Raw genomic sequence first — 23,310 nt, 5'->3', positions numbered from 1 at the left:
ATTTATTTCCGCTTAGAACGGTCTGCAATGTCTCTTTTCTCATACTTTGAGATGAATACATTTGCCACACTTTCAGTAGAATGCACATGAATGGGGGCGTATTGATAAGGTTACTTATCAGCTAAAACACATTACGATCTCTTAGGTGGGTTCTTAAGGGTAGAACAAGTGCAATGCCCACTAAATTATTTGAATAATCTATGTGTTATCTACTAAGAAAAGACCACCAAGTGGATAATCTGGCTCTTTTTTCTTTTGTACAGCGCATATTGTATGCAGTCTGTCCAAGATGACGGCACTACATGCAACAGTAATAAAAACCGGAACACTAATTACGCACAAGGGCTTCATACCATCCACGATTGGCACAATGCGAATCTGCGCCAGCAGCTGCCTAGTGATTATCAGCACGTAAACTGCATAACGCCGAAGCACTGAAAAGCGCTTAACGCTTTTCAAATAGCCCGAAAGATAACTTCTGCTGCTAAACTGTTTAGAAAAGAGACAAAGAAAAAAAACTAGAAATCTTCCAACTATCGTCAAACGCAATGCCTTCAGTTTGAAACGTGTAAGGGTGCTTCCCCGAGCGACTAATTTATTGTTCTCTAAGTTTTTCGGCTAAGCTGCGAAGTGGCAAGTGACTGAGCTAATCGCAGGTTTCATGCTCGAAAAGCTTTTGTGGTTGCATATATTTAGATTGGGTGAATCTAGATCTTTCTTCAAGTCTCGTGTTTTGCTTGTGTAAATTCCCAAAATTATTTAGATTGGTTGCCAGGAACCTTAAAAATACTGCTTCATTTATACTATATATACGAAAACGGCAGCGCACACACTGCAAGTACGCTAGCATTTATTCAACTATACGTCTCCGTTTGAAAATTCTTCATGCTAACACAATTGCGAGATATATATGTAAAGCGTGTCCCGAGAATTTCACTACACATGCAGCGCATCATTCATCGCGGCCGGATCGAGCGCCACGAAATGAGATCTACCACACCATGGCTACTCAACGCACACAATCCACTTAGTGGCAGCTCAGTATCAAGGCAAGACATGGTGTACTTTCTTTTTTACGCACATCAACTATGACGCTAAAATCAACTAGCGCGAGCGATCGCTCGCCGTAAAACATTCCGTTTAGTAGAAGCGAGAACAACAGCGCGTTGTAAAAATCATGAAAACGATAAACCGATGCTACGCCCGAGTCGCCAGCGCTACATGCAGCCGGTTCGCGCTACGAAATGCGCTCACCTAATCATGCGCTATTGACGGTAAACATCTTTGCTAAACCTTACCGTTCCGTGTAGTTGACGTGTGATGCCACAAAGAAGATACGCATACACAGACACCAAGGTTCAGGCAGGCACCGCAAACCGCTACAAGCGTTTACGTGCCTGGCGCACTCGTTGAGCATTCAGATTGACGTGGACAGATGGCGCACCGCCATTGCGCATGCGCAGGATCTCCGCGCGCCGAAGGTGTGCGCGCTCCGAGAAGTCTTAGCGCCATTTTCATTTTCTTTTGTCTCTTTCTCTCTCTGCGCCCCATGCGCGCGGAACGGGTTGCTTTTCTTTTACATTTTTCTTTTTTTTCTCTGGATGAAAGAAATGCGCTGACAAGTTCTATTACAAACGCTGTGGGCTATCGTGTGAAGCTGGGACGCACACATGGACGAATGCGCTGTTTGTAAAAGCTGTTACAGGGCCCTTCAGGCGCTTGCATTATCGCCAGCCACGATGAGTAATATAGTGCATTTGTAGCATATCTTCCAGCGTACCGCCAAACGTGATGCCCGCATCACAGGAGTGTGAGCGCCTTTTCCTTTTTCTTTTTTTTTTGTCTGTTTCTCTCTCTGCGCGCCATGCGCGCCGGAACCTGTTGCTTTCTATATTTCATCTTTTTTCATGGACGAAGGAAATGCGCTGGCAGGTTGCATTACAAACGCTGTGGGCTACCGTGTGGATGGATGAATGCGCTGTTTGTAAAAACCGTTACAGGGCCCTTCATACGCTTCAGACGCATTATCGCCAGCGACGATATACAGCGCATTTGTAGCATATCTTCCAGCGTACCGCCAAATGTGATGCCCGCAGTACGTTAGTGCTAATATTCCGTTCCGATGATAGGTCAAAGCAATCAGTACAGCAATGACGTACTCATATGCGTGGCCGCGCAGGCATACTGCTTGCGAAATACTGGGTGGGCTCGCGATTACTCGCAATGTGCGAGTAATCGAAGCCCGCGATTACTCGCAATGTGCCTCGAGCGGCCGGTCGCGCAGCAATATATATGGGGGGGTGCGTGAATGTGTGCATGTGCGTGTTTGTGAAGAGCTAACTAGACTGGGAATAGACAAGAAGAAATATACACCTTATCGACTCTCGTCAATAGACAGTCTAAAGACCAAGAATGAACAAGATTACATAGACACTGTATCATCTTTTGTCTGTAGGCAGTCTATAGAGGGGAAGTAGAAAAAAAAAACACGCCTTATCGACTTTTTTCTGTAGACCTTCTATAGACTGCGAGTAGAGAAAAAGAAATCGAAACCTGATCGACTTTGCTCTATAGAAAATCTATAGACAAATAATAGACAAAAATAGAGACTGTATCGGCTTTTGTCTATAGGTAGCCTATAGAGGAGAAGCAGACAAAAAAGTAACAAACTTTATCGACTTTTTTCTATAGAGCGTCCATAGACTGCGAATAGACAAGCAAAAATAGAAACTTTATCGACTTCCGTCTATAGAGTCTATAGACTTTGTATCAACAAAAGTACAAATCTATATAAAGGCAAGGTCGTCTATAAAATGTCCATAGATTTTCTATAGACAGTCTAAAGTAATTTTTGTAAGGGTAGGCCAGGATAATGACACTGATGAGGCTGAAGAACTGCATTATCAATTATGCATTACGAAACGTTCCCTGACTAGGTGGTTCACTGTTGGCGTAGCAAATTCTCTGCCCCGAATTACCACTTTGTTTGTGGTACATACTGTGTATTTATTTAGATAGTGCATATGTATTACATCCGTATGTATTGTACGTGTATGCACGTACTGGGCAGGGCGATTGATCGATTAACGTTCCGATTGATCGATCGATGTTTTATTCAGGATTAATCGGTTCCGTACACACGAGCGAAATCAGGCAAGTGACAGTAGCGACGTTTCTGCTTCACTTGCGCAAAAGGAAGGACCGGAAAGAGAAATCGATCTACAATGTTCCGACTAAGACGACGCCTGTAGGTCTGTCAAGGACAACAGCAAGTAATGCACGCTTGAAGACGGGGCAAAAGAAAACTCCAGTGTCTGTTGCACCCTAAATCCTGGCTACATGCTAGGGCTGTAGGTATACATCGCGAGGAAGATAAGACGGACAGGAGTATAGACGCACACAGCGCTGGCATGCTGTATATAGGCTCACGTGTCCCCTGACGCACCTGCCGGAGATGTTAGCAAGCTCATTTGCGTCCGCGGCTGTACTTATAAACACGTCTGAGTGAGTGATATGTTTTATGTTCACTCACACAGCGTTGCTGACATGATAATAAAAGAAACTGTGAATGTGTAGCACGGTGTCTTTCTTCTTTTCCTTGAAGATTTTGCTCATAAACCCCAAGTTCCGGTTCCTTTTAGCTGTCATACGTCAATGCACTCATAAAGGTACACGATTAAAATGTTCCCATTAATTGGTTTATATATTTAATCAATGCGCAACCCTGGTATGCATGGATGTAAGCACGTATATATGTATGTACGTTGCATGTTGACGCGTTCACAACAATGTTTTAGCCATGCATGAGGCCCTGCAAACCATCTTCTGCTCAAAGTGTTCCTGAGGGCATAACAAGACAAACAAGTAGAACAAAATATTAAGCAGACCCCAGGCATTGTGGAGATTTATGTCGTTCACTTTCTTGATTTTTGGCGCGAAATGCACCTGATGAAACGTTTCGGTTTGTCGATACTTCATATCTGCTGTTGCACTTCATAGGGGGCCATCAGAAGAAAACTAACGCATACCCTCTAAGCATTTGGTCTTACCCAGCGTGGCTGTGACGGGAAGCTCCCCAACGCCATCTGCTGTAGAACACGCAACGCCATCTCGAGCGTATACAAAACACGGTACATGAGCGCAATGAGAACGAGGAAACGCCCCGCGCACGTGCGCGGCGCTGAACCGGACGCATCATCTGCTGTGTGCTGAGATAGAGAGAGCGAGGAAGGGAACGGCTTGACGTCACTCTCACACACCTGCCTACAACGGGAATTTGCGGGCTCTGCGCGATTGAGGTAGTGTCCCCTTATACGCTCAGCATATGCAGGAGCACCAGATCGCGGGAACGCCTAGCGCCACCTGGAGTACAAAGCACGACACACCAGGCGTCGAGAGAACGAGGAAACATTCGCATCGCGCCACGCAAGGAGGCCCAACACTTGCAGGTCGTCGCATCGACATGGTTCGAACGTGGCCGATCCCGAAGGAGGTGCAATGCAATATATTGCGTGGCAAAGCGCTAGCTATCTCTGCGACACATGGGGGAAAGTAGTAGTAGTGGTCTAATGTGGGAAACGACGCTTATTTCTGCAGTGAGGAAACCGGCGCGCATCCACTTCTATAGAGGTAAGTTGTCGCCATGCGACGCGACGCACGCGCCAAGCGTTTCAAACCACGAGCTTGCATGAGGGGAATGGTAAAGTTTTTATTCCATCGAACTATTCAACAGAACTGTTCAACAGTATGTGTAAAGAAGAAAAAAAAACGCGTCTGTAGCCTAATCGGGCACCATCGCTGGAGGATCACACACGCGCGCACAAACGCACGCATTTTATCGGACATGTTTTTTCGACAGCAAAGTCAGCATTCGAGACCAGAAAGGCCTGCCGATGTGGCTGAACAATAATAATAATAATAATATTTGGGGTTTTACGTGCAAAAACCACTTTCTGATTATGAGACACGCCGTAGTGGAGGACTCCGGAAATTTTGACCACCTGGGGTTCTTTAACGTGCACCTAAATCTAAGCACACGGGTGTTTTCGCATTTCGCCCCCATCGAAATGCGGCCGCCGTGGCCGGGATTCGATCCCGCGACCTCGTGCTCAGCAGCCCAACACCATAGCCACTGAGCAACCACGGCGGGTGTTGTGGCTGAACAGCAAGCACCTCGTATCGCATGCTCCTCCCTTACATGTGGAAGGGCGGTTTGGACTCCCTGTTGGGAACAGTTGAGTGTGGCAGTATTTCACTCGATCCCCTCGCATGCCATGACCATGATGAGGCCATCCCCTCAATAGAGATATTTACTGCAATATACAACAATAAGGACGCTTATACGACTTTTCTCTTTGCATTGCAGTAATAACCGTCACAATGGACTTGCGGGGTCGAGGAGGAGGGCTCGAGTCCAAAGGCGGAAAATTATGCCTGCGTTCGAAAGTGCAACACATTTGCTTAAGCTTTGTCGGGCGAATTACGATATAGTATATAAGTGTGTGGCAGCACGTTGGCGCCAAATTAATTGAGAATTAAGGGTTGATTGAGTGATCGCATTTCATATCCAAAAGTGACACAGAGGCTTAGAGACGTCGTCGTGGAGGGCTTCGGGTTAACTTTGACCTCCTGGGGTTTGATGCAGACTTAAAACTCGGAACAGGAGCATATTTTATTGTTTAACGTCCCATCGGAATACGGCCGCTGCTGCCGGTAATCGAGCCCGGGACCTTTTGTTTGCCAGCAAAGCGCCATAGCCACTTAACTATCACGGCGGGTAAACGAGGTAAAGCCAATTTGTGTCATGAAAAGACTTCGAATCTAGGTCATCTAGATCCTGGGTGCAATATCCTGCCTCGGGCGATGTAACATCTGTACGTATTTATACCTCACATAGCATAAAGTGGGGACAGTGCCTCACGTATTCTAACGAGACCGTTCTACCATAGTGTACTGCCCCTTTTCACCAGTGCGCTTTCTTTATTGAATAAAGAAGCCTAAAAATTTTTGCAGCATGAAGAAACGAGAGGGTATAAAATGTATTTCGCCCTTGCGGAGTGTGCACATGCGACGTCAAAGTGCCTGGAAGGATGTCAGATACCCATCTCAAACCAGTTAGAATGTAAGATCCTTACTTTCGGGCAGCCGAAGCGTCGAACAGGCGCTATGAATGCAGCGAGCCGGCAATCTTCGAAGGCCGGCGAGCTGATGAAAGGGCTCTATTTGTACCCATATCTGTTGCAGCTCAACGCTGCAACCGATATGCTGCAACGCTGCAACTCATGCAGCTACAACGCTGGAAGTCTGGAGAAAGACGAGCTGTTCAGGTGGTTTCCTACTTTGTAATAAACATGGTTTTTTTTGGGAGCTGGAGGGGAAATACAGAAGGAATGAAACACACACACACGCACGCACGCACAGACGAACGCTCACACGCACACACACACAGACACACACACACACACAAGGCATGCGCGTGCGTGTGTGCGCATGTGGGTGTGTTTGTGTATTTCTTTCCTTTTGTATGTCCCATCTAGATCCCAAAAACCATATTTAGGAAGCCTCACCGACGTGCTCACTAAGCAGTTTTACTATCCTATTTTGTATCTCCGTTTAATTGCCGCTCTTTCTCGAAGCAGGAGACTCGTGATCCTTGCAGTGTATAAGTTTCGATGCTGTCCCGTTATTTCCGATTCTTACGCAACATACACACATACTTGTATATCTGAATTTCCATTGATACGAACGATAAAAGCCAAAAACTAAGCTCTTGTTAACACGCCGTTGCGTCCAATGGAAGCGTGTGGCGTAAGGCAGGCTGAACACGTAACACACTGTACTCTCGATGATACGAGGGAGAAAGAAGTAATTACACTGGCCTATCGAATCGAGCCTTGGGTCTCACAGAAAGATCAAAACTATTTTATTCATGCGCAATGAAATTTTCTATGGTCTCATGGATATATGGTCGTATCTTATGGTAGATTGTTATGGCCTAGCGTTAAAGGGGACACCCAAGCAATATTCCGCCACCGATTATCGCCCAGATATGACACGAATACCTACAATCTATCTTTTATGCAAGAATGACAGCTAGACACGTCTTTTAAGCTGCTTTTACGCGACAGCGTGAAGGGCCCTGTGTCGCAGAAAATCCAGCGTCGGCGTCCCTCGTCCAGCGAAAAAAAGAAATCATAGCGAACTACGCATACCCAACTACGCAGGCCCTCCGTGTAGCGCAAAGAAGTTACTGAACTAATTAAATTTCTGAAAGTAAAATGCGTCAGAAAAATCGTAAAGTACGACTTCCACACAACCTACAGACATGATAGCGTCGGATTGTAATTGGAATATGCAAGAAAACACAACTTCGTTACACGGAAACTCAAACATATAAACCACTTTTTCAGCGTTTCTACCATTCATCAAGCGGCGCGCCGAGCTCATTTCTTTGCAACAACACCATCCAGACTGCGCTCGCCTCCGCGCATTCACGGCCTACGCTAGAGGCCTCGTTTCTACCAGAAAGCTCGCCTTCGTGCATAGCGTTCGCCGCCAGCGTTTCCCAGTAAACATTACGGTTACATAAGCTGCAGTTGCCGGGAAGCGAGAGAAGCAGTCGGGGACCTTTGAATGCTATCGTGTTCCATCCACTCTTAAAGGCCAAGCTTAAGCGTGCTCCAAATTTTTTTTATGAAGTTTGATAAATGCTCCAGCTATATTGCCAGTATTACGTGGTCAGTTGTTACGTTTGAGACTGTTCCATAGCTTACATGCAATTTTTGAAGCAGAAGGCTGTAACAGCTAGGGCGAAAACTTTGCTAGATTTTCAGGAAAGACTTGTACTCGCATAAGTTGCAGACAAACGATTTAACAGACGACCTCAAGGCGATATTAACATATATGTTTTGGGTAGCGCAGCACAGTTTAGTGTAGCGCCTGTCCACTGTTGTTGGCCCTTGTTTGCTGCTGTTCGCAAAAGTAAGTTTAGCTGCGGTTAAGAAAGCTCAGGAACTAAAACTTCATCTCTCATTGAACTTCACCAAAATCAATTTTCCTACAGTGCTTTTGTTTGAAGTACCTATCAGCCGCAACATCGACCGAGATAGGATAGCAATCGAAAGTGCTCTAAATCATGTGGTGAAGAGCACATCGGATGAAGCTTTGTCCGCTTACTTCCATAATATCGAGAAACGGTGGCAGCTCTGTGTGGATAGCCGAGGGGACTACTCTGACAAGGCTTGTAGAGTCATTGGTTTGTAAGTTGAGTAAATTATTTTTTAAGACTTCAGTCCGCGAACTTTGGTGAGAAAGGTTGTGAAATCGTGGGAATTGCTTTACCCTACCCTGGAGCCTTTCTGTGATAACGTTATTGCAGCGAGACCCTCAAAACACACACACACACACACACACACACACACACACACACACACACACACACACACACACACACACACACACATATATATATATATATATATATATATATATATATATATATATATATATATATATATATACGTTCAATTTCAGATAAATAATGAACGGGCTCGAAGGGCTACTCGCCGATCTATTATCAATTGTCCACCTCACCGAAGGGACGCGTAGAGACGAAAGCACCGTCGCACCGTTGCAGCTGGCAATCCTTTACCTTGTTCCCCCCCCCCCCCTCCCAGAAAATTATTAGCATATAAATGAGAGCAGTAAAAGGCTCTATTAGTGGGTCGATTCTTAGGTATTTTTCTCAAGTGTGATTACCGTAGTTTTTCTCCCGTCGACCCAACGAAGTGCGAATCCTCAACATCGTTAGCGTTGTTTAACGAGTGTGAGTAAAAGCGAAGTGGCATTCGTAACAATAACCGCTAAAATGCGGAGAACTGCTTCTGTTTGTGGACATTTCAGCTTTCTCAGAAGGAAAGTAATAATTTTGGGCGTACGCTGCGACGGTTTTCTTTTTTAAAAGAGAGAGAAAGAAAGACAGGGAGGTTAGCCAGTGCAGACCTGCTGGCTACCCTGTGCTGGGGTAAGGGGTGAAGGAAACAGATGATACAAAGAGACCAATGATCCGGCTTTAGATCCTTAGTTGTCGGCGAAATAATGAAAGTGATGACCTAATGGTGGACTGAGTGACTGCTAAGGTTGCAGGGTTGTTGTACGATTTACATGTAAGTCATCGACGAAAAAAAAACAACTGCTTTAAATAAAATCCAAAGGATGTCATCGCCTGCACAAAGTAACGCAAATATTTTAACCAAACGATGTCAGCGTTTCAATAACACGGTGAAACGTGCGGCCACCAACGCTGCTACCGCCGTCTCCAGTTCGAATCGGAATGCTCTTAGGTGGTGGTAGGCGCCGAAGAAACAGTAAAAAAGGTTTTAATGTTCGGCAGCATGACGCTGCCAAATCTGCATAGATAGATAGATAGATAGATAGATAGATAGATAGATAGATAGATAGATAGATAGATAGATAGATAGATAGATAGATAGATAGATAGATAGATAGATAGATAGATAGATAGATAGATAGATAGATAGATAGATAGATAGATAGATAGATAGATAGATAGATAGATAGATAGATAGATAGATAGATAGATAGATAGATAGATAGATAGATAGATAGATAGATAGATAGATAGATAGATAGATAGATAGATAGATAGATAGATAGATAGATAGATAGATAGATAGATAGATAGATAGATAGATAGATAGATAGATAGATAGATAGATAGATAGATAGATAGATAGATAGATAGATAGATAGATAGATAGATAGATAGATAGATAGATAGATAGATAGATAGATAGATAGATAGATAGATAGATAGATAGATAGATAGATAGATAGATAGATAGATAGATAGATAGATAGATAGATAGATAGATAGATAGATAGATAGATAGATAGATAGATAGATAGATAGATAGATAGATAGATAGATAGATAGATAGATAGATAGATAGATAGATAGATAGATAGATAGATAGATAGATAGATAGATAGATAGATAGATAGATAGATAGATAGATAGATAGATAGATAGATAGATAGATAGATAGATAGATAGATAGATAGATAGATAGATAGATAGATAGATAGATAGATAGATAGATAGATAGATAGATAGATAGATAGATAGATAGATAGATAGATAGATAGATAGATAGATAGATAGATAGATAGATAGATAGATAGATAGATAGATAGATAGATAGATAGATAGATAGATAGATAGATAGATAGATCCACATTTAACCCCCGGAAAGTGCGTGAAGTACCCTAAGGATGTTAATCACATTTAAAAAAAAATATCAGGCCATTGCCACTTTGCTGGTCTATCCGCTGGTGCATGTGTGCTGTTTATATGTTTTCATGATTAATAATAACAAAAAACACGCAGATGTAACGCACTGTTGTAATCTACAGACGCGAAGCTTGTTTTAATTGCAGGGTAGCAGCAGTTGTGGATGGCATGGCATCGTCCCCTTTTAGCTGTTAGTGTCACAATGACGAAGGGCATGTATGATGATTATCGAGGAAATGATGTTGATCAGAGGTTTATGTATACACTGAAGTACGACAAACACACACACGCATTAAGGTTTCTACCCTCCCTTGTGTCATAATGGCGCACCCCGTTCTCCAAGATTAGCCAAGAACGGGCTCGCTACTCTCGGTAGCTTCAGCGTGTAATAAAAGATTCGCCAATGCAACGAAATAAATCTATTCATTTCGCAAGACAGCTCTTCGCTCTCCTAGATGCCAGTCAACAAGATATGCCCTAAAGCCGTGGCTACTGTTCCCTAGCAGAAAAAAAATCAATCTATCTATCAATGAATTAGTTAATTATTAACTACTTCATAGAGATGGGCGAATATAACTTTTGTTTTCGAATAAGAATAGTAACTATCAAATTGAATATCGGATAGTCAAACGCAGGAGCCTATGTTTACAGCAGGAATACTTATTTCGGTATAATTAGGCACCACGCCTGTACTGACTTGTGCAAAAAAGACAGCTAGCTATCAGGAACAAAGGATGGGTTTTATGTACAGGGTCACTACCATAATTGTCATTAATCCTTTAACTGACAGCTCAACAATATTGTTCACCTCAGAAAAATATCTGCAAACAATATACAAAACCAAATATTAGTCTGTGCCTTTCAATTTACCTTAAGTATCTGCTCAACACTGGTAGTCACAAAAATGTTGACCGTGAGTAGCAGTACTTGTTGAGGTAAAAAAAACTCGAAGACCTCGTCGGTATCGTATTAGAGGACGTGGTGGTCATATTATCACTATGCGAAATTTTTTTTCCATGGTTTAAGAAAGCTGTTTCTTTTTTTCTGCATTGAGGTGCATCTTAAGATCACACATTTACCTTGTTAAAGCAAGCGCCAAACACAAGTGTTCGACCATAAATTTGCCTCTAACCAGCTGGTCAACAATATATTTGACCCGCTTTACCTCACTTAGTTTTCAGAGAAATCCTTTCATGTTTCACTTGGTATGTATTTGAACTATCTCAAGAAGAAATAAAGTAATAAAAACATTCTTGGTCAGGGTTTTCTTATCTTGCGAGTTAAAGGGTTAAAGAAAACCGCATTAATAGCGTCTCAACATATTTAGAACCTGGTTGCAAACAAGCGTTCCAAGAATTAATGGCTGCTTTATGACTAACATTGCAAAAACGCTAAATAAATGATTGCTGAAAAAAAGATTAGAATTTGAAGTAAAAGAAAGAAAGATCTGATGAAGCACTTGTGTGCCGTAAGCACATGTAAACGGACCCGCTGTGAAGGAAGCATCTGTTGTTGTAACGTAAAAGATAAGACTGCTACAGGGGTAACTTACAAAAACACTAAAAGAGGGAGTATACGAGCAAAAATCACTGAAGACCCCAATCACTAATCAAGTTAAGAAGTCTGACCTCCACAGTCACTTAGGGTCACTTTTAGTGCCACAATATATGCCCTGCGTAACCAAGTAATTTTATCGACAGCAAGCATCACTTCTATGTCGAATAAGTACAGGATCTGCTCGTACATCAGCATGGTTATTTAAGACGGGGCGTATCGATTCTGAGAGCTGGGCTGCATGCGGCGGGACACGAACTTTCTATGGTCGTGCCCAAAACACAGAGATGAAAGGGACGCTCTCGTGGAGAGCCTACAACAGAAGGACCTTCCGCATGCGTGCTTGCGACACCTTGCGTTACCAGAAGGATCAGTTATAGCCGGCACAGAGGCCTCACGTCCTCTTCTTGCATTCCTAAGAGAGACTGGTTTGATGGACATCTGGTGAAATACAGAAGTAATATTGTAAGAGACGCTCGGGTGGCGCAATAGGCGGTCATCTCAGTTTGTGCCGTCCGACAGGAATCATTCGCCAAATATCACTCGATGTGGGTTGCAGTTCATTTACGTTTTGAATCAGTAATGTGCGTCAATTTTTCTTTCTTATGGAATTTGCGTTTTAAGTGCCTAAACTGCTTTTCACTTCTTAAGCGTCTTTCCTTTCTTTATTTGCGAAATTTCATGATGTGACGGTTTGTTGTGCTTGTGTCATCTGATGATGTATTTGTTTTGTATTAGAGATGTTCTGTTGCTTTCTGAAATATTTTATGTTCCATGCTAGGAGGACTAGCCGTTGCATGGTCTCTCGGTGCCATCACATATTTAGTCTTGTCTGTAATATTCGCCAAAAAAGAAAAGAAAAATGCAAAGACAAGTTGCCATAGACACCTTTCTTTTTTCAGCTGGCGTCCGCTAGGTAGCGTGGCTTGTTGTCTCGAATTCAACGACTGGGGAAAACGACAAGCCAAATTATCTCGGTGCATACCCGCGAGAACCGGAACGTGCGCATTATATACTATGGATCCCTTATACGAGCAGCACCGGCATGAAAATACACAGTAAATTGATTAGCCTAAAGACGCTTCACCAGGGAGTATACAAAAAAGTTCTCACGTACACATGGCACAGTTTATGGCGAAAAAGAAAGAATAAATAAAAGCGATATTTATTTTGCCAACACTGGTTGCGCAGCACACGTGCATGCTCTTACTGCTCAATAACGAAAGAACGGCATTAATCAGTATTTTTCTTCCTTCCGTTCGGACCACCAAGTAAAAACGAGATAGTTATGTCGGCTGCACGGTTGCGCGGCGTCGCGGGATGTGCGTTATCGTCCATTTTAATGAATGACGAAGCCGCGCCACGTAATTTTTCCCCATTCGTGTTATAGCTCTAATGAAAGTTCGCAAGATTCATACAGATGGCAACAAGAGCGTTAGATTGGACGCTGCGTTCCCAGGCACAGGCCCGATCGACCCTGTTCTATAGAGTACCCCTGTTTCGTAGGTGCCAGCCGCAGCCGCTATCACTTCACGTCGCGATCACGCAGCGAGTGCACTCCATTTAAGTGCAAACAGACGATTAATAAGAAATCAGCTAGATAATGGAATACACTCAGATACCATACAGCAGAATCTGAGCAGTGATTCAACAATGCGGCGGTTCAGGCGAGCTGGTACCGCATTTTGATCGCAGGAGGGACAAAGATAAGCACTCAACAGCCCTTGTCTTTGAGCAGCGATGTTTTTTCGCCACTATGCAAAGGCCTAAATCGTGCCTCTTCTTGCGAACGGGCCAATTTAACGATTTTATTTCAATTGTATCTCTTTTTGCGCTTCGTCCACGCGTCCACGTCCACGTTTTGTCCTTCGTCCACGCGTGGCGCTCCGCCCACGTTGTCGCCAGCATCTGGTGGACATGAGTGACATATCGTAAACATAGCAGTATATCGACAAAAAGGAATTGTCACCTTATGTCGGCCTTCATCTTTATATATGCTCAGCGTGCTTTTAAACAAGTCTTCGGCTAAAGATACGTCCGACATACTATATATAGTTTATGGAATCTGCACAGGGTTAGCGCAAACTCCAGCATGGTGATGCAAGATATAAATTAGCGCGACGTAGTCGTGTGACCATTGTCAAGGACCAGGCGGCGTCAACCACTATTTGCAAGATTGTTCTCAATTTGATGAAGGATGTAAAGCGTTGCTAGGAAGACCAAAATTGCCCCACGCACAAGTGCGAGAAGCGTTTTATTCCCACGAGGACACTGAATATTTAGGAGAGAGGTGCAGCAAGCGACACTCATCTTCCTCATATCCGTTAAAATTTCTTATAGATATTTAGATGAAATGGATTCAACAGCTTTTTTTTGTTCATTTTCGTTTCTTTTTTTTATAGAAGTATGCCGAACGTAACTTTACAATTCCGGGCATGTTTCAATGTCTCATACGTCGGTCATACGGGAAAACTGAGTCACTTTTTTCACGAGCATGAATGGCGAGGCCCTGTTATTTACGGAAATATATCGGTGGAACGTGTCTGGTTAATTGTTAATCAAACCTGAAGTAACAGTGCAATTTCAATGGAAACACTATATGCCACCCTGCGCCAGCAACCTGGTCAAGCCGCGCTCACGAGGGCGAGCCCCTAGGAGATTACTGGTGTCCCGCACAATTAGTCAAAGCACTTCAAAGAGAAAAGCTAGAGTTATTGACAGGAAAGCTCCGCTCTTAAATGATGCGAGAAGCCATGAGCGTGAAGAATTTTGGGCTTGATGCGTTACATCATCATCAGCAGCAGCAGCAGCTTGGCTACGCCCACTGCAGGGCAAAGGCGTCTCCCATACTTCTCCAACTACTCTGGTCATGTGCTAATTGTGGCCATGTTGTCCCTGCAAACTTCCTAATCTCATCCGTCCACCTAACTTTCTGCCGCCCCCTGCTACGCTTCCCTTCTCTTGGAATCCAGTCTGTAACCTTTCATGACCATCAGTTATCTTCCCTCCTCATTACATGCCTTGCCCATGCCCATTTCTTTTTCTTGATTTCAGCTGTCATTAACTCGCGTTTATTCCCTCACCCAATCTGATCTCTTCTTATCCCTTAACGTTACACCCACCATTCTTCGTTCCACAGCTTGTTGCGTCGTCCTCAATTTAAGTAGAACCCTTTTCGTAAGCCTCCAGGTTTCAGCCCCGTACGTGAGTACTGGTAAGACACAGCTGTTATACACTTTTCTCTTGAGGGATAATGGCAACCTGCTGTTCATTATCTGAGAATGCCTGCCAAACGCACCCCAGCCCATTCTTATCTTCTGATTATTTCAGTCTCATGATCCGGATCCGCGGTCACTACCTGCCCTAAGTAGATGTATTCCCTTGCCATTTCCAGTGCCTCGCTACCTATCGTAAACTGCTGTTCTCTTCCGAGACTGTTAAACATTACTTTAGTTTTCTGCAGATTAATTTTTAGACCCACCCTTCTGCTTTGCCTGTCCAGGTCAGTCAGCATGCATTGCAGTTGGTCCTCTGAGTTGCTAAGCAAGGCAATATCATCAGCGTTACAACTGAACACTTAAACTCGGTTTCTGAAAAACACTGCTTTTGTTCGCAAGAGGAACATTATCTCCGCAATTATCAATCAAAATTTTCAGCGCGAGATACCGCCCAATTGTTGTAATACGTCTTATGCAGCTACTGAATTAAAACAATCTTGTTATTTTAAGTAGATTTTTAAAATAACATTATGTTCATTGCCAAATTGCTCTTATATGGAGATGAGTCCCGCTACAACACACACCTCATAATAACTCGTTTCGACGGTGGCAATACGCGTGCATCGAAATGCGGGACTTCTCTTTCGCGCTTCCCTAATAACACTCAGCGCCATCTAGCGCCGCCGCCTCGAAGCTTGCACGTGGTCTCGGAAATGCATGGCGCGCCGGCGCATGCGAGAGCTGAGAAACGCGTCCGGTGACAACCGGGCTCCAATCCCGCGTTTCATTGTGGACGCGCTGCGCCATCTAGCGGCATCGCCGAGAAGTCCGCACGTGGCCTCCGAGACGAGAAGCGTTGCGTGCCAGTGCCTGGGAACGCTGAAAATTGTTCCCTCGCTTGCCGCACGCGCAGTGGCATATACTCAATGGCTCAAGTTTGGCGAAATGTTCAAGGAAGGACGGTCCGTACCAAGTGAATCCATGGCGCACCTCGCTATAGCGGCGGCGTGTAAGGCGTTCCTTGAAAAGCGACACGTACCTAATGCATTTGTGGCGCAGCCTGCTAATTAGGAGGCTTGATGTTCTTGAGGAACTCATGTGACGTGGGTACGATTCTGCTCAGCAATGGAGAAATTTCAGCGATTTTTTTCCGTTGGGCACATTCCCAGTGGCACGTATACCTGGTTACCCAAGTTGGCGTCAAAGACGATCATTGAAGAGGGGCGCACACCTACTGGAAGCTGCCCAGTGACCAAAGCTGGCGTCAAATAGGTTAGTTGAAGACCAGCATAGATATTGTGGCCCATACCCAGGCTCCAAGTCGGCGTCAAAGAGTTTCTTCGAACAGCGGTACCTAACCAGTCCCGCATCTGCAGTTACCCATGTCCATGTTGAAATAGGCTCGTTGAAGAGCGCCACCTATGTACACATCGGTACATAGTCAGTAGTGACCTAAGCTGATTCGATGGCTGATTTCGAACCCTGTTACTTCAGCAAAGCAGCCCGATGCATTAACCATTCGAACACGGACTAACCAGTGACCCAGGTAGGCGTGAGAACGGTTGTATACAAACATACATAAGTACGTAGATACATACATCGATAGGATAGCCCCCAGCAAGTGCATCAAGCACAAAGATAAGCACTCAACAGCCCTCGTCTAACGCATTAAAGAAAAAGCGGGATATACCGGTACAGAATGAGCAACAATCCAGCAATAACGCAAAATGGAGAGACAGAGTACAGACATAAGGGGTGATCATTTTTTAAGTTTTACGGAACATTTTGGAAATCGCCGGTTGCAGATAATATCATTCTAGTCCTTAAGCTGGATTATTCAGAGAGGAGGACATACTTGTAAAAGAAATGGAAACACATATTCAACTAACAAAAATTTACTAATTAAGTTCTCAATTAATTAGTTAATCGTACATACTGTAATTTACGAATTGTAGCCAGTGAGCTTGCAAGGCGTATCCCAATGGAACGAATTTCTAGAATGACACCAGTTCGTAGATATGGGCCACCAGACTCCCCGTAAAAGTGTGCTGTTCTACTTACCTTTTAAGGAAACACTCTTTTAGGCATTGAAGCAAAAAAGTAACTGGACCACCTATGTATTTCGTCCAACTCTTTGGGAAACAATATATCGAAACTGGTGTTGTCCTGGAAATTCATTTCAAGTGGATATGTCTTGCAAACTCACCGGCTACAATTTTTGGATTGCAATATGTGCTGCAATGTAGGTAAGTAAGAAATTAATTACTGAATTTTGATCAATTCGGTGAGTATGTGTTTTCATTTCCCGTGCTAGTAATGTCCGCCTCTTCGTATAATCCAGCTCAACGACAACAATTATGCAATCTGCCGCAGGCTGCCCTTAAGGGTTTGGAAAAACTAAAGAAATTATCACTCCGTATACAATAAGTCACAAAAGTAAAGTGACGAAACTTGAACGCCACTCGATGGCCTGGAGTGACCTGGAGTTTATTTTTTCATCATCGTCATCATTTTCAGGTTTCTGCTATTGTCTCGCACATTTAACATTTAAATCTCAGAAGATTTAACACAAAAGTCCCGTCGGTGCTGTGCTTCATGGCATTCGTTTGTGGGCTGTCATTCTCAAAATTCCGAGGAATAACTTTGTGAAGAGTGTAAGACAAGGTATGAGCAACTTTAGTGGTAAAATCGTGTGGAAATATAAACAACATAACCCGTATATACCGCATGTCATATAGCAAGGCGTGCATATACATATACCTAACTATACACGGCTTTTGCTTACGAACGACTCCACAGACGCCGGCGCCGACACCGGATTTTCTGCGACATGGTGCGCTTAACGCTGTCGCGTTAATATGTCAAGCTAAGTGTGTGTGGGTCAGCACGGCCATGCAGTCGAGTAAAGTTTCAATGAGTATGTCGATGTCGACAGACTGATGTTATAGAAAAAATAACGCAATTCCTCGTAAAGCACACAAACAAAAGCACTGCGATAAGAGCGTCAGAAGCGACCGACAATGACAATTTGTCATAACGACAGACATCAATGTGAAAACTGCGTTTTAACTTGGAACAAAGTGCATATTTTTGGCGTGTTCGCAAAGGCACTGGCCTAAGCAAAATTATTTTTGCTCCAATTTTTTAAAGTGAATACATTCATTAGGAACCACATATGACTGTATTCTCTTATGTCAAATCTACTTGGAACAACAAAACATAGAATGCCCATATTACCATACACTAAGACACCGACTGATATTGTCATTAATGACATTCGTAGCGAACAGGGGGAATGTTGGGCACTGTTAACAAATGCGCGTACACCACGCTATCCTTTCCGACAGATTCTCGTGTAAAAAAAAAAAAAAATGTTTTTACCATGACAGTGCTTTTGATCTGCGCTGTCAACTGGTATTTTGCTTAGTAGTGTCGCTCCACATAATACCAATGATTTCATTCACACTGTTTGGGAGTCGCATTCTTACTTTGCTCTGCTGTTTTCACTCCTGTCTTGGAGTTCAGACAGCGCCACAAAAACAAGCAAATCGACCACTATCCCGCGACCTCGTTCTCAGCAGCCCAACACCATAGCCACTGAGCAACCACGGCGGGTGAGAGTCTGGTACCAAACGAAGAAAGATACACACAGCGCTGTGTGTCTGTCTTCGTTTGTCCCTGCCTCTCGCACTGCTCTTATTTAAAACATGAACTAACAACATGCCAAGTCTATTACCTTCATGTCTTCATTTCATCGTGTAAATTGAAAAGAGAGATAATGAGACACAAGAGTCACGTAAGTCAAAAGAAAGAAAATGTCGCAAAGAAAGGTGCATTTCGACCTATTCCTTGAGTAGAAGTTCTAACTCCGTCCCATTTCTGATATCTTTAGCAGGTGCGTACAAATTCGAAAATTCGAAATATTTTCATTAACTTTAAGGACGTCAGGCAGTCGCACTGTCCAGGCGCTATACATACACAGACCAAGTTTTGTTTTGCTGAATGCTAGAAAGGAATAAATTGCAGCATTGCTGAATGGTCTGTGAAAAAAAAAAACTGCAGACTTCAATCGCTCCATCGACTTTAAACTCATTTACTGCGACAGTAGCAGGTTCTCAGAGTGGCCACCGCCCCGTTTTCTTGATAACAATTACTACGCCTGCTTACATACTTGCAACAAACGCCACAACCCTCAGAGTTTGCATGTCAGGTCAAGGCCCCACAGAAACTGACAAGAGGGAACGTTGCGCTTTTAACCTTAGTGGTTAGCACATCCGGTAGTCAACACATCCAACTGTTAGCAGTGGTTAGCACATCCCAGCAGTGCATGATGGTGGGCGTAGTTTTGTTTTTCTTCGCCATATCACGAGGGTGAATCTGAGGAAAATCAGGAGTTCACGCCGACCGCGTCACGGAAAGGACGGAAGGGTGAAGCAAATTCGGTTTCGAGCATTCAAAGTGCATACGCATTAAATAAAATCAAAGATGCAGTTTCGAATAGCAACCGAAGCACATACAGCGAGAGGTGACGCGTCATAACGCGAGTCATCATCTCCATAATTCATGTGCAAAGCTGTCCAAATAATCTGCTGCGGAGAACTCCGACTTCTTAGTCTTCCCTGCCCATAGACAGCTTCGTTTATGTCTGCTCGACGTAGGTTTACCAGATACCAGGTTTTTCTTCGAATACATTAGGAAAGTTATAGAAATCGCCTGTGGCAGATGGCACAATTGTAGTCCTTGAACTTACCCTATCGAAGATGCGGACATTACCCGATAAATGGAAATGTATAATCAAGTAATTAACAAAAAATTCACTAGTTATGTTTTTTTCTAATTACCTCACAGCACACATTGCAATTTACAAATTGCAGCCGGTGACACTGCAAGGCATATATGCACTTGAAGATAATTCTGTGGATGACACCATTTTCGAGATATGCGCCATCAAAGTTGTGGTAAAAATGCACTGTCGTGCCACTTACTTCGGAATGTGTTCGCATTACGAGTGTCGAACTGCATGCGTGGGTAGCGTGGGAAGCCAATCACGTGATATATATATATATATATATATATATATATATATATATATATATATATATATATATATATATATATATATATATATATATATATAGCTTCCACTGGATGCTGGTTTGCTCCGAGCCACCATCAGTTGCACTTAACTCCACGAGGAGGCACTTGTATTCTGTGGTATTTTTGTATCAGTCGCACTGTTTGAGTATAGTTCCGAAGATGAACGTACTGTAGCGGTCACCAGGATGTTACTAAGGCAGGGCATGCGTCGAGTGAGCTCTTCACAACGCTTTGCCATGTGGTGAACGCTCTTTAAATCATGGATACCGTGCCTCAAATAGGTGCGCCGTAATACTCACATATTTATCACGCATTTACCGCACAATAGCTACTGAGTCTTTTTTTTTTTAACAAAACGCCGTTTTATTCATTGAAGCCCAAAAGTAACTGGACCGCCAATATAGTTCTTGGCAATGTTCGGAAACTAATATCTGAAAACTGGCGTCATCATGAGTATTCGTGCGAAAGCGAGCTTCCCGGCTACAATTTGTAAATTACGATATGTGCTGTAAGGAAAGCAGTTAAAAAATTCATTAGTGACTATTTGTTAATCCCTATGCATTTCGATTTTTCCAGCAAATAATATCCCACACTTTGACTAATCTAGCTCAAGGATTAGAGTTGTGATAGCGGCCAAAGGTGATTAATTACCATTACTTCAAATATTCTCAGAAAAAACCGGTATGACCACGGGCACCATAGCGTGGAATGCTAGTGCTTCGTCATAAAACGATGCTGCTCTAGCACTAGCGCTTCCTCAATTCCAAACACCACAAGGGAGTTGATGAAGTTCGAGTGTCCGGTAACAAAAGCTAGCATTCCTGAATGTTGTTTATTCGACTGTCTCCTTTGAGCGGCAGAACGCAAACATTGTGTTGTGCCGTTTGACTCCTGTCCCGTGAGGCCGCGTTACTTGTTTTCTTGCGCGACTTACTAACTTGCCCCCAATGCTCTTAACTGAAGTTCTTAAACCTGCAATTTCTCGCACTAAGATGAGAGGATCTCAAGGTCGTACCGTGAGGCTGGTAGCCACTGAGGCACGAGACGCGGTAGATATAGAATAACAAGATTAACATTTGACATCTTGTACAGCTTCTGCCATGGCGGCGTGATGCCTCACTGTCTCTGAACACAATGCGGCAAGACATTTCCATCGCCGATCTCACTCTTCGAGGTGACACGAATCCCATGGCTGCAGCATGCACGGCAACAGTCGTTTACGAAACAGCAGCCATACTGCACCAAACTTTACACCTTTAAGTTGCAATCCATCTTTCCACAAGGTTTCTGGACACATATGGAATTAGTCAACTCTGCGCATGCGTTAGCGCCGCTCAGGCGTAGCTATTGCCGACCAAGCTTGAGAGCGTAAACCTGCCTCAAGCCGCACTGTAACTCCAATAACTATGTGAACATTACGAGATACGAGTATTTGCAAGTTTAGTCGCCGTGGTTGCTTAGTGGCTATGGTGTTGGGCTTATAAGCACGAAGTCACAGGATAGAATCATCGCCACGGCGGCCGCATTTCGATGAGGGCAAAATGCGAGAACACCCACGTACTTACATTTCGGTGCACGTCAAAAAGACCCAGGTGGTGAACACTATCCCGCAGTTCCCCACTATGGCATGCTTCAGAATCAAATCGTGGTTTTGGCACGTAAAACCCCATAATTTATGCGCAACTGGGTCAACATAACGAGCACCGTATCGTATGTTTCTCGCGCGTCGCGCTGTTCGACACGCGGTATAATAAACAGGCAGACAAAGTAAACCTTTCGAGGAGAAACATAGTCTGCATTACCTCAAACTGACAATGCCGCGGAGCCACTGCGTTTTCATAAGCGTAAATTTTCTTTGTACAGCATACAACGCCTTTTCCCTGCGAATTAGTATCACGGGAATAAGGGTGGAATGTGTCGCCGCTGCTTCATGGAGATAGTTCTGTTCATGTGTGCAATGTCGTACGTAATAAGTGACCCAAAACTGGCTTCCTTCCTGCTTTCCGCTCTCTCGCGGGAATTAAATGTCGTTGGTTTTGCAAACAACTACCGCGCCACGAGTATTAGCAATCATCACATAAGAAGACTTTTACGGCGCCCGAAAAGACTAAATGTTATCACTGTAGTCGCGTTCAACAACTTGTGTGATCTCCCACTGAATACCACTTTTGCGTTCGCATTGATTGAGCAATTCAAACATAAAGGTTACCAAGCGCTGAGTGCTTACCACACCTTGATCAACGGGTAACCACTGCTCTTTAAAAAAACTCGTATAACTACAGGATAATAAGGAATCCTGCTGTATTGGGCTGGTAGACAGACTTCACGGTTAGGCATTGGAAAGGTGAACGCCATCAGGTCTATGGAGGGGCAGCGCTCACCTTTGCATTTCCAGTACGTGTCTACTGATGTTTTCGATGCACATGATGAGATTCGTTGTGACGCTGGAAGAGAGAAGCCAAGAAGCATGCAGATGTCTCAGTGCGCCGAAGCCGGCAGCGCGGCCTTGTCACACGCGCAGCACCCCGGTACGTGCTGTGCTGCTGGCTTGCGACGCAGTGAGAAGCACAAACCCAAGCGCCCGGGTACCCAGCTTGCTCTCTTAGCACAATCACAGCCCGCTGTTGCGTCGACATACGTCGTTGGGAAAGAGCGCACATCGTATTCAGCGGTTGTCCACTGCGCGCTACCTGCACCTGAAAACACGCACACGGGCACTTGTAACACACAGACACCGAGCAGACAAAAGGACTCGGAGCGATATGGAACCGTTGTCGGTGCCGCTATCCTATCAGATTTTGCTACAGCGTTTCTTTCCCGCTCTTTGTGTCCCTGCCAGAGACGCTTATCTGTGCCTTGGCAGCTGCCCCTGTGAGCGCCAATCTGGCTATGTACCACGTTATTATCATGGTGACATGGCGTGATATCACTGTGCATCCAAGTGAGCGATTGCGTTGATGCTCACACCTTCCAGTTTTTTGCCAGGCAGCGTGCGGAGTGTCTATTTAACACATACTGCAGTTGCAGGGGGTTTCAATTGCCGTCATTATGCATATAATTTTTCTTTTTAATTTTCACTTGGGAAAGCGAAAGCCCTTTCAATGCGCCTGATAATCTCATCGGAAGAAC

The 23,310-nt window shown here is 44.0% G+C and overlaps 1 protein-coding gene across 1 annotated transcript in view; it reads right to left on the bottom strand.

Moving 5' to 3' along the window:
* Nucleotides 1-22,726, bottom strand: part of LOC142575771 (LIM homeobox transcription factor 1-beta-like) — a 248,658-nt gene extending 225,932 nt beyond the window's left edge. The window contains exon 1 of the mRNA XM_075685405.1: nt 22,563-22,726. Within this exon, the coding sequence (XP_075541520.1) occupies nt 22,563-22,606 (44 nt within the window). The 5' untranslated portion in view covers nt 22,607-22,726. The remainder of the gene's footprint in view (nt 1-22,562) is intronic.
* Between the last annotated feature and the right edge of the window lie 584 nt (nt 22,727-23,310).

The sequence above is a fragment of the Dermacentor variabilis genome, chromosome 1, assembly GCF_050947875.1.
Source record: "Dermacentor variabilis isolate Ectoservices chromosome 1, ASM5094787v1, whole genome shotgun sequence".
Classification (NCBI taxonomy): domain Eukaryota; kingdom Metazoa; phylum Arthropoda; class Arachnida; order Ixodida; family Ixodidae; genus Dermacentor; species Dermacentor variabilis.
This window is presented reverse-complemented; position numbering and strand designations above follow the sequence as displayed.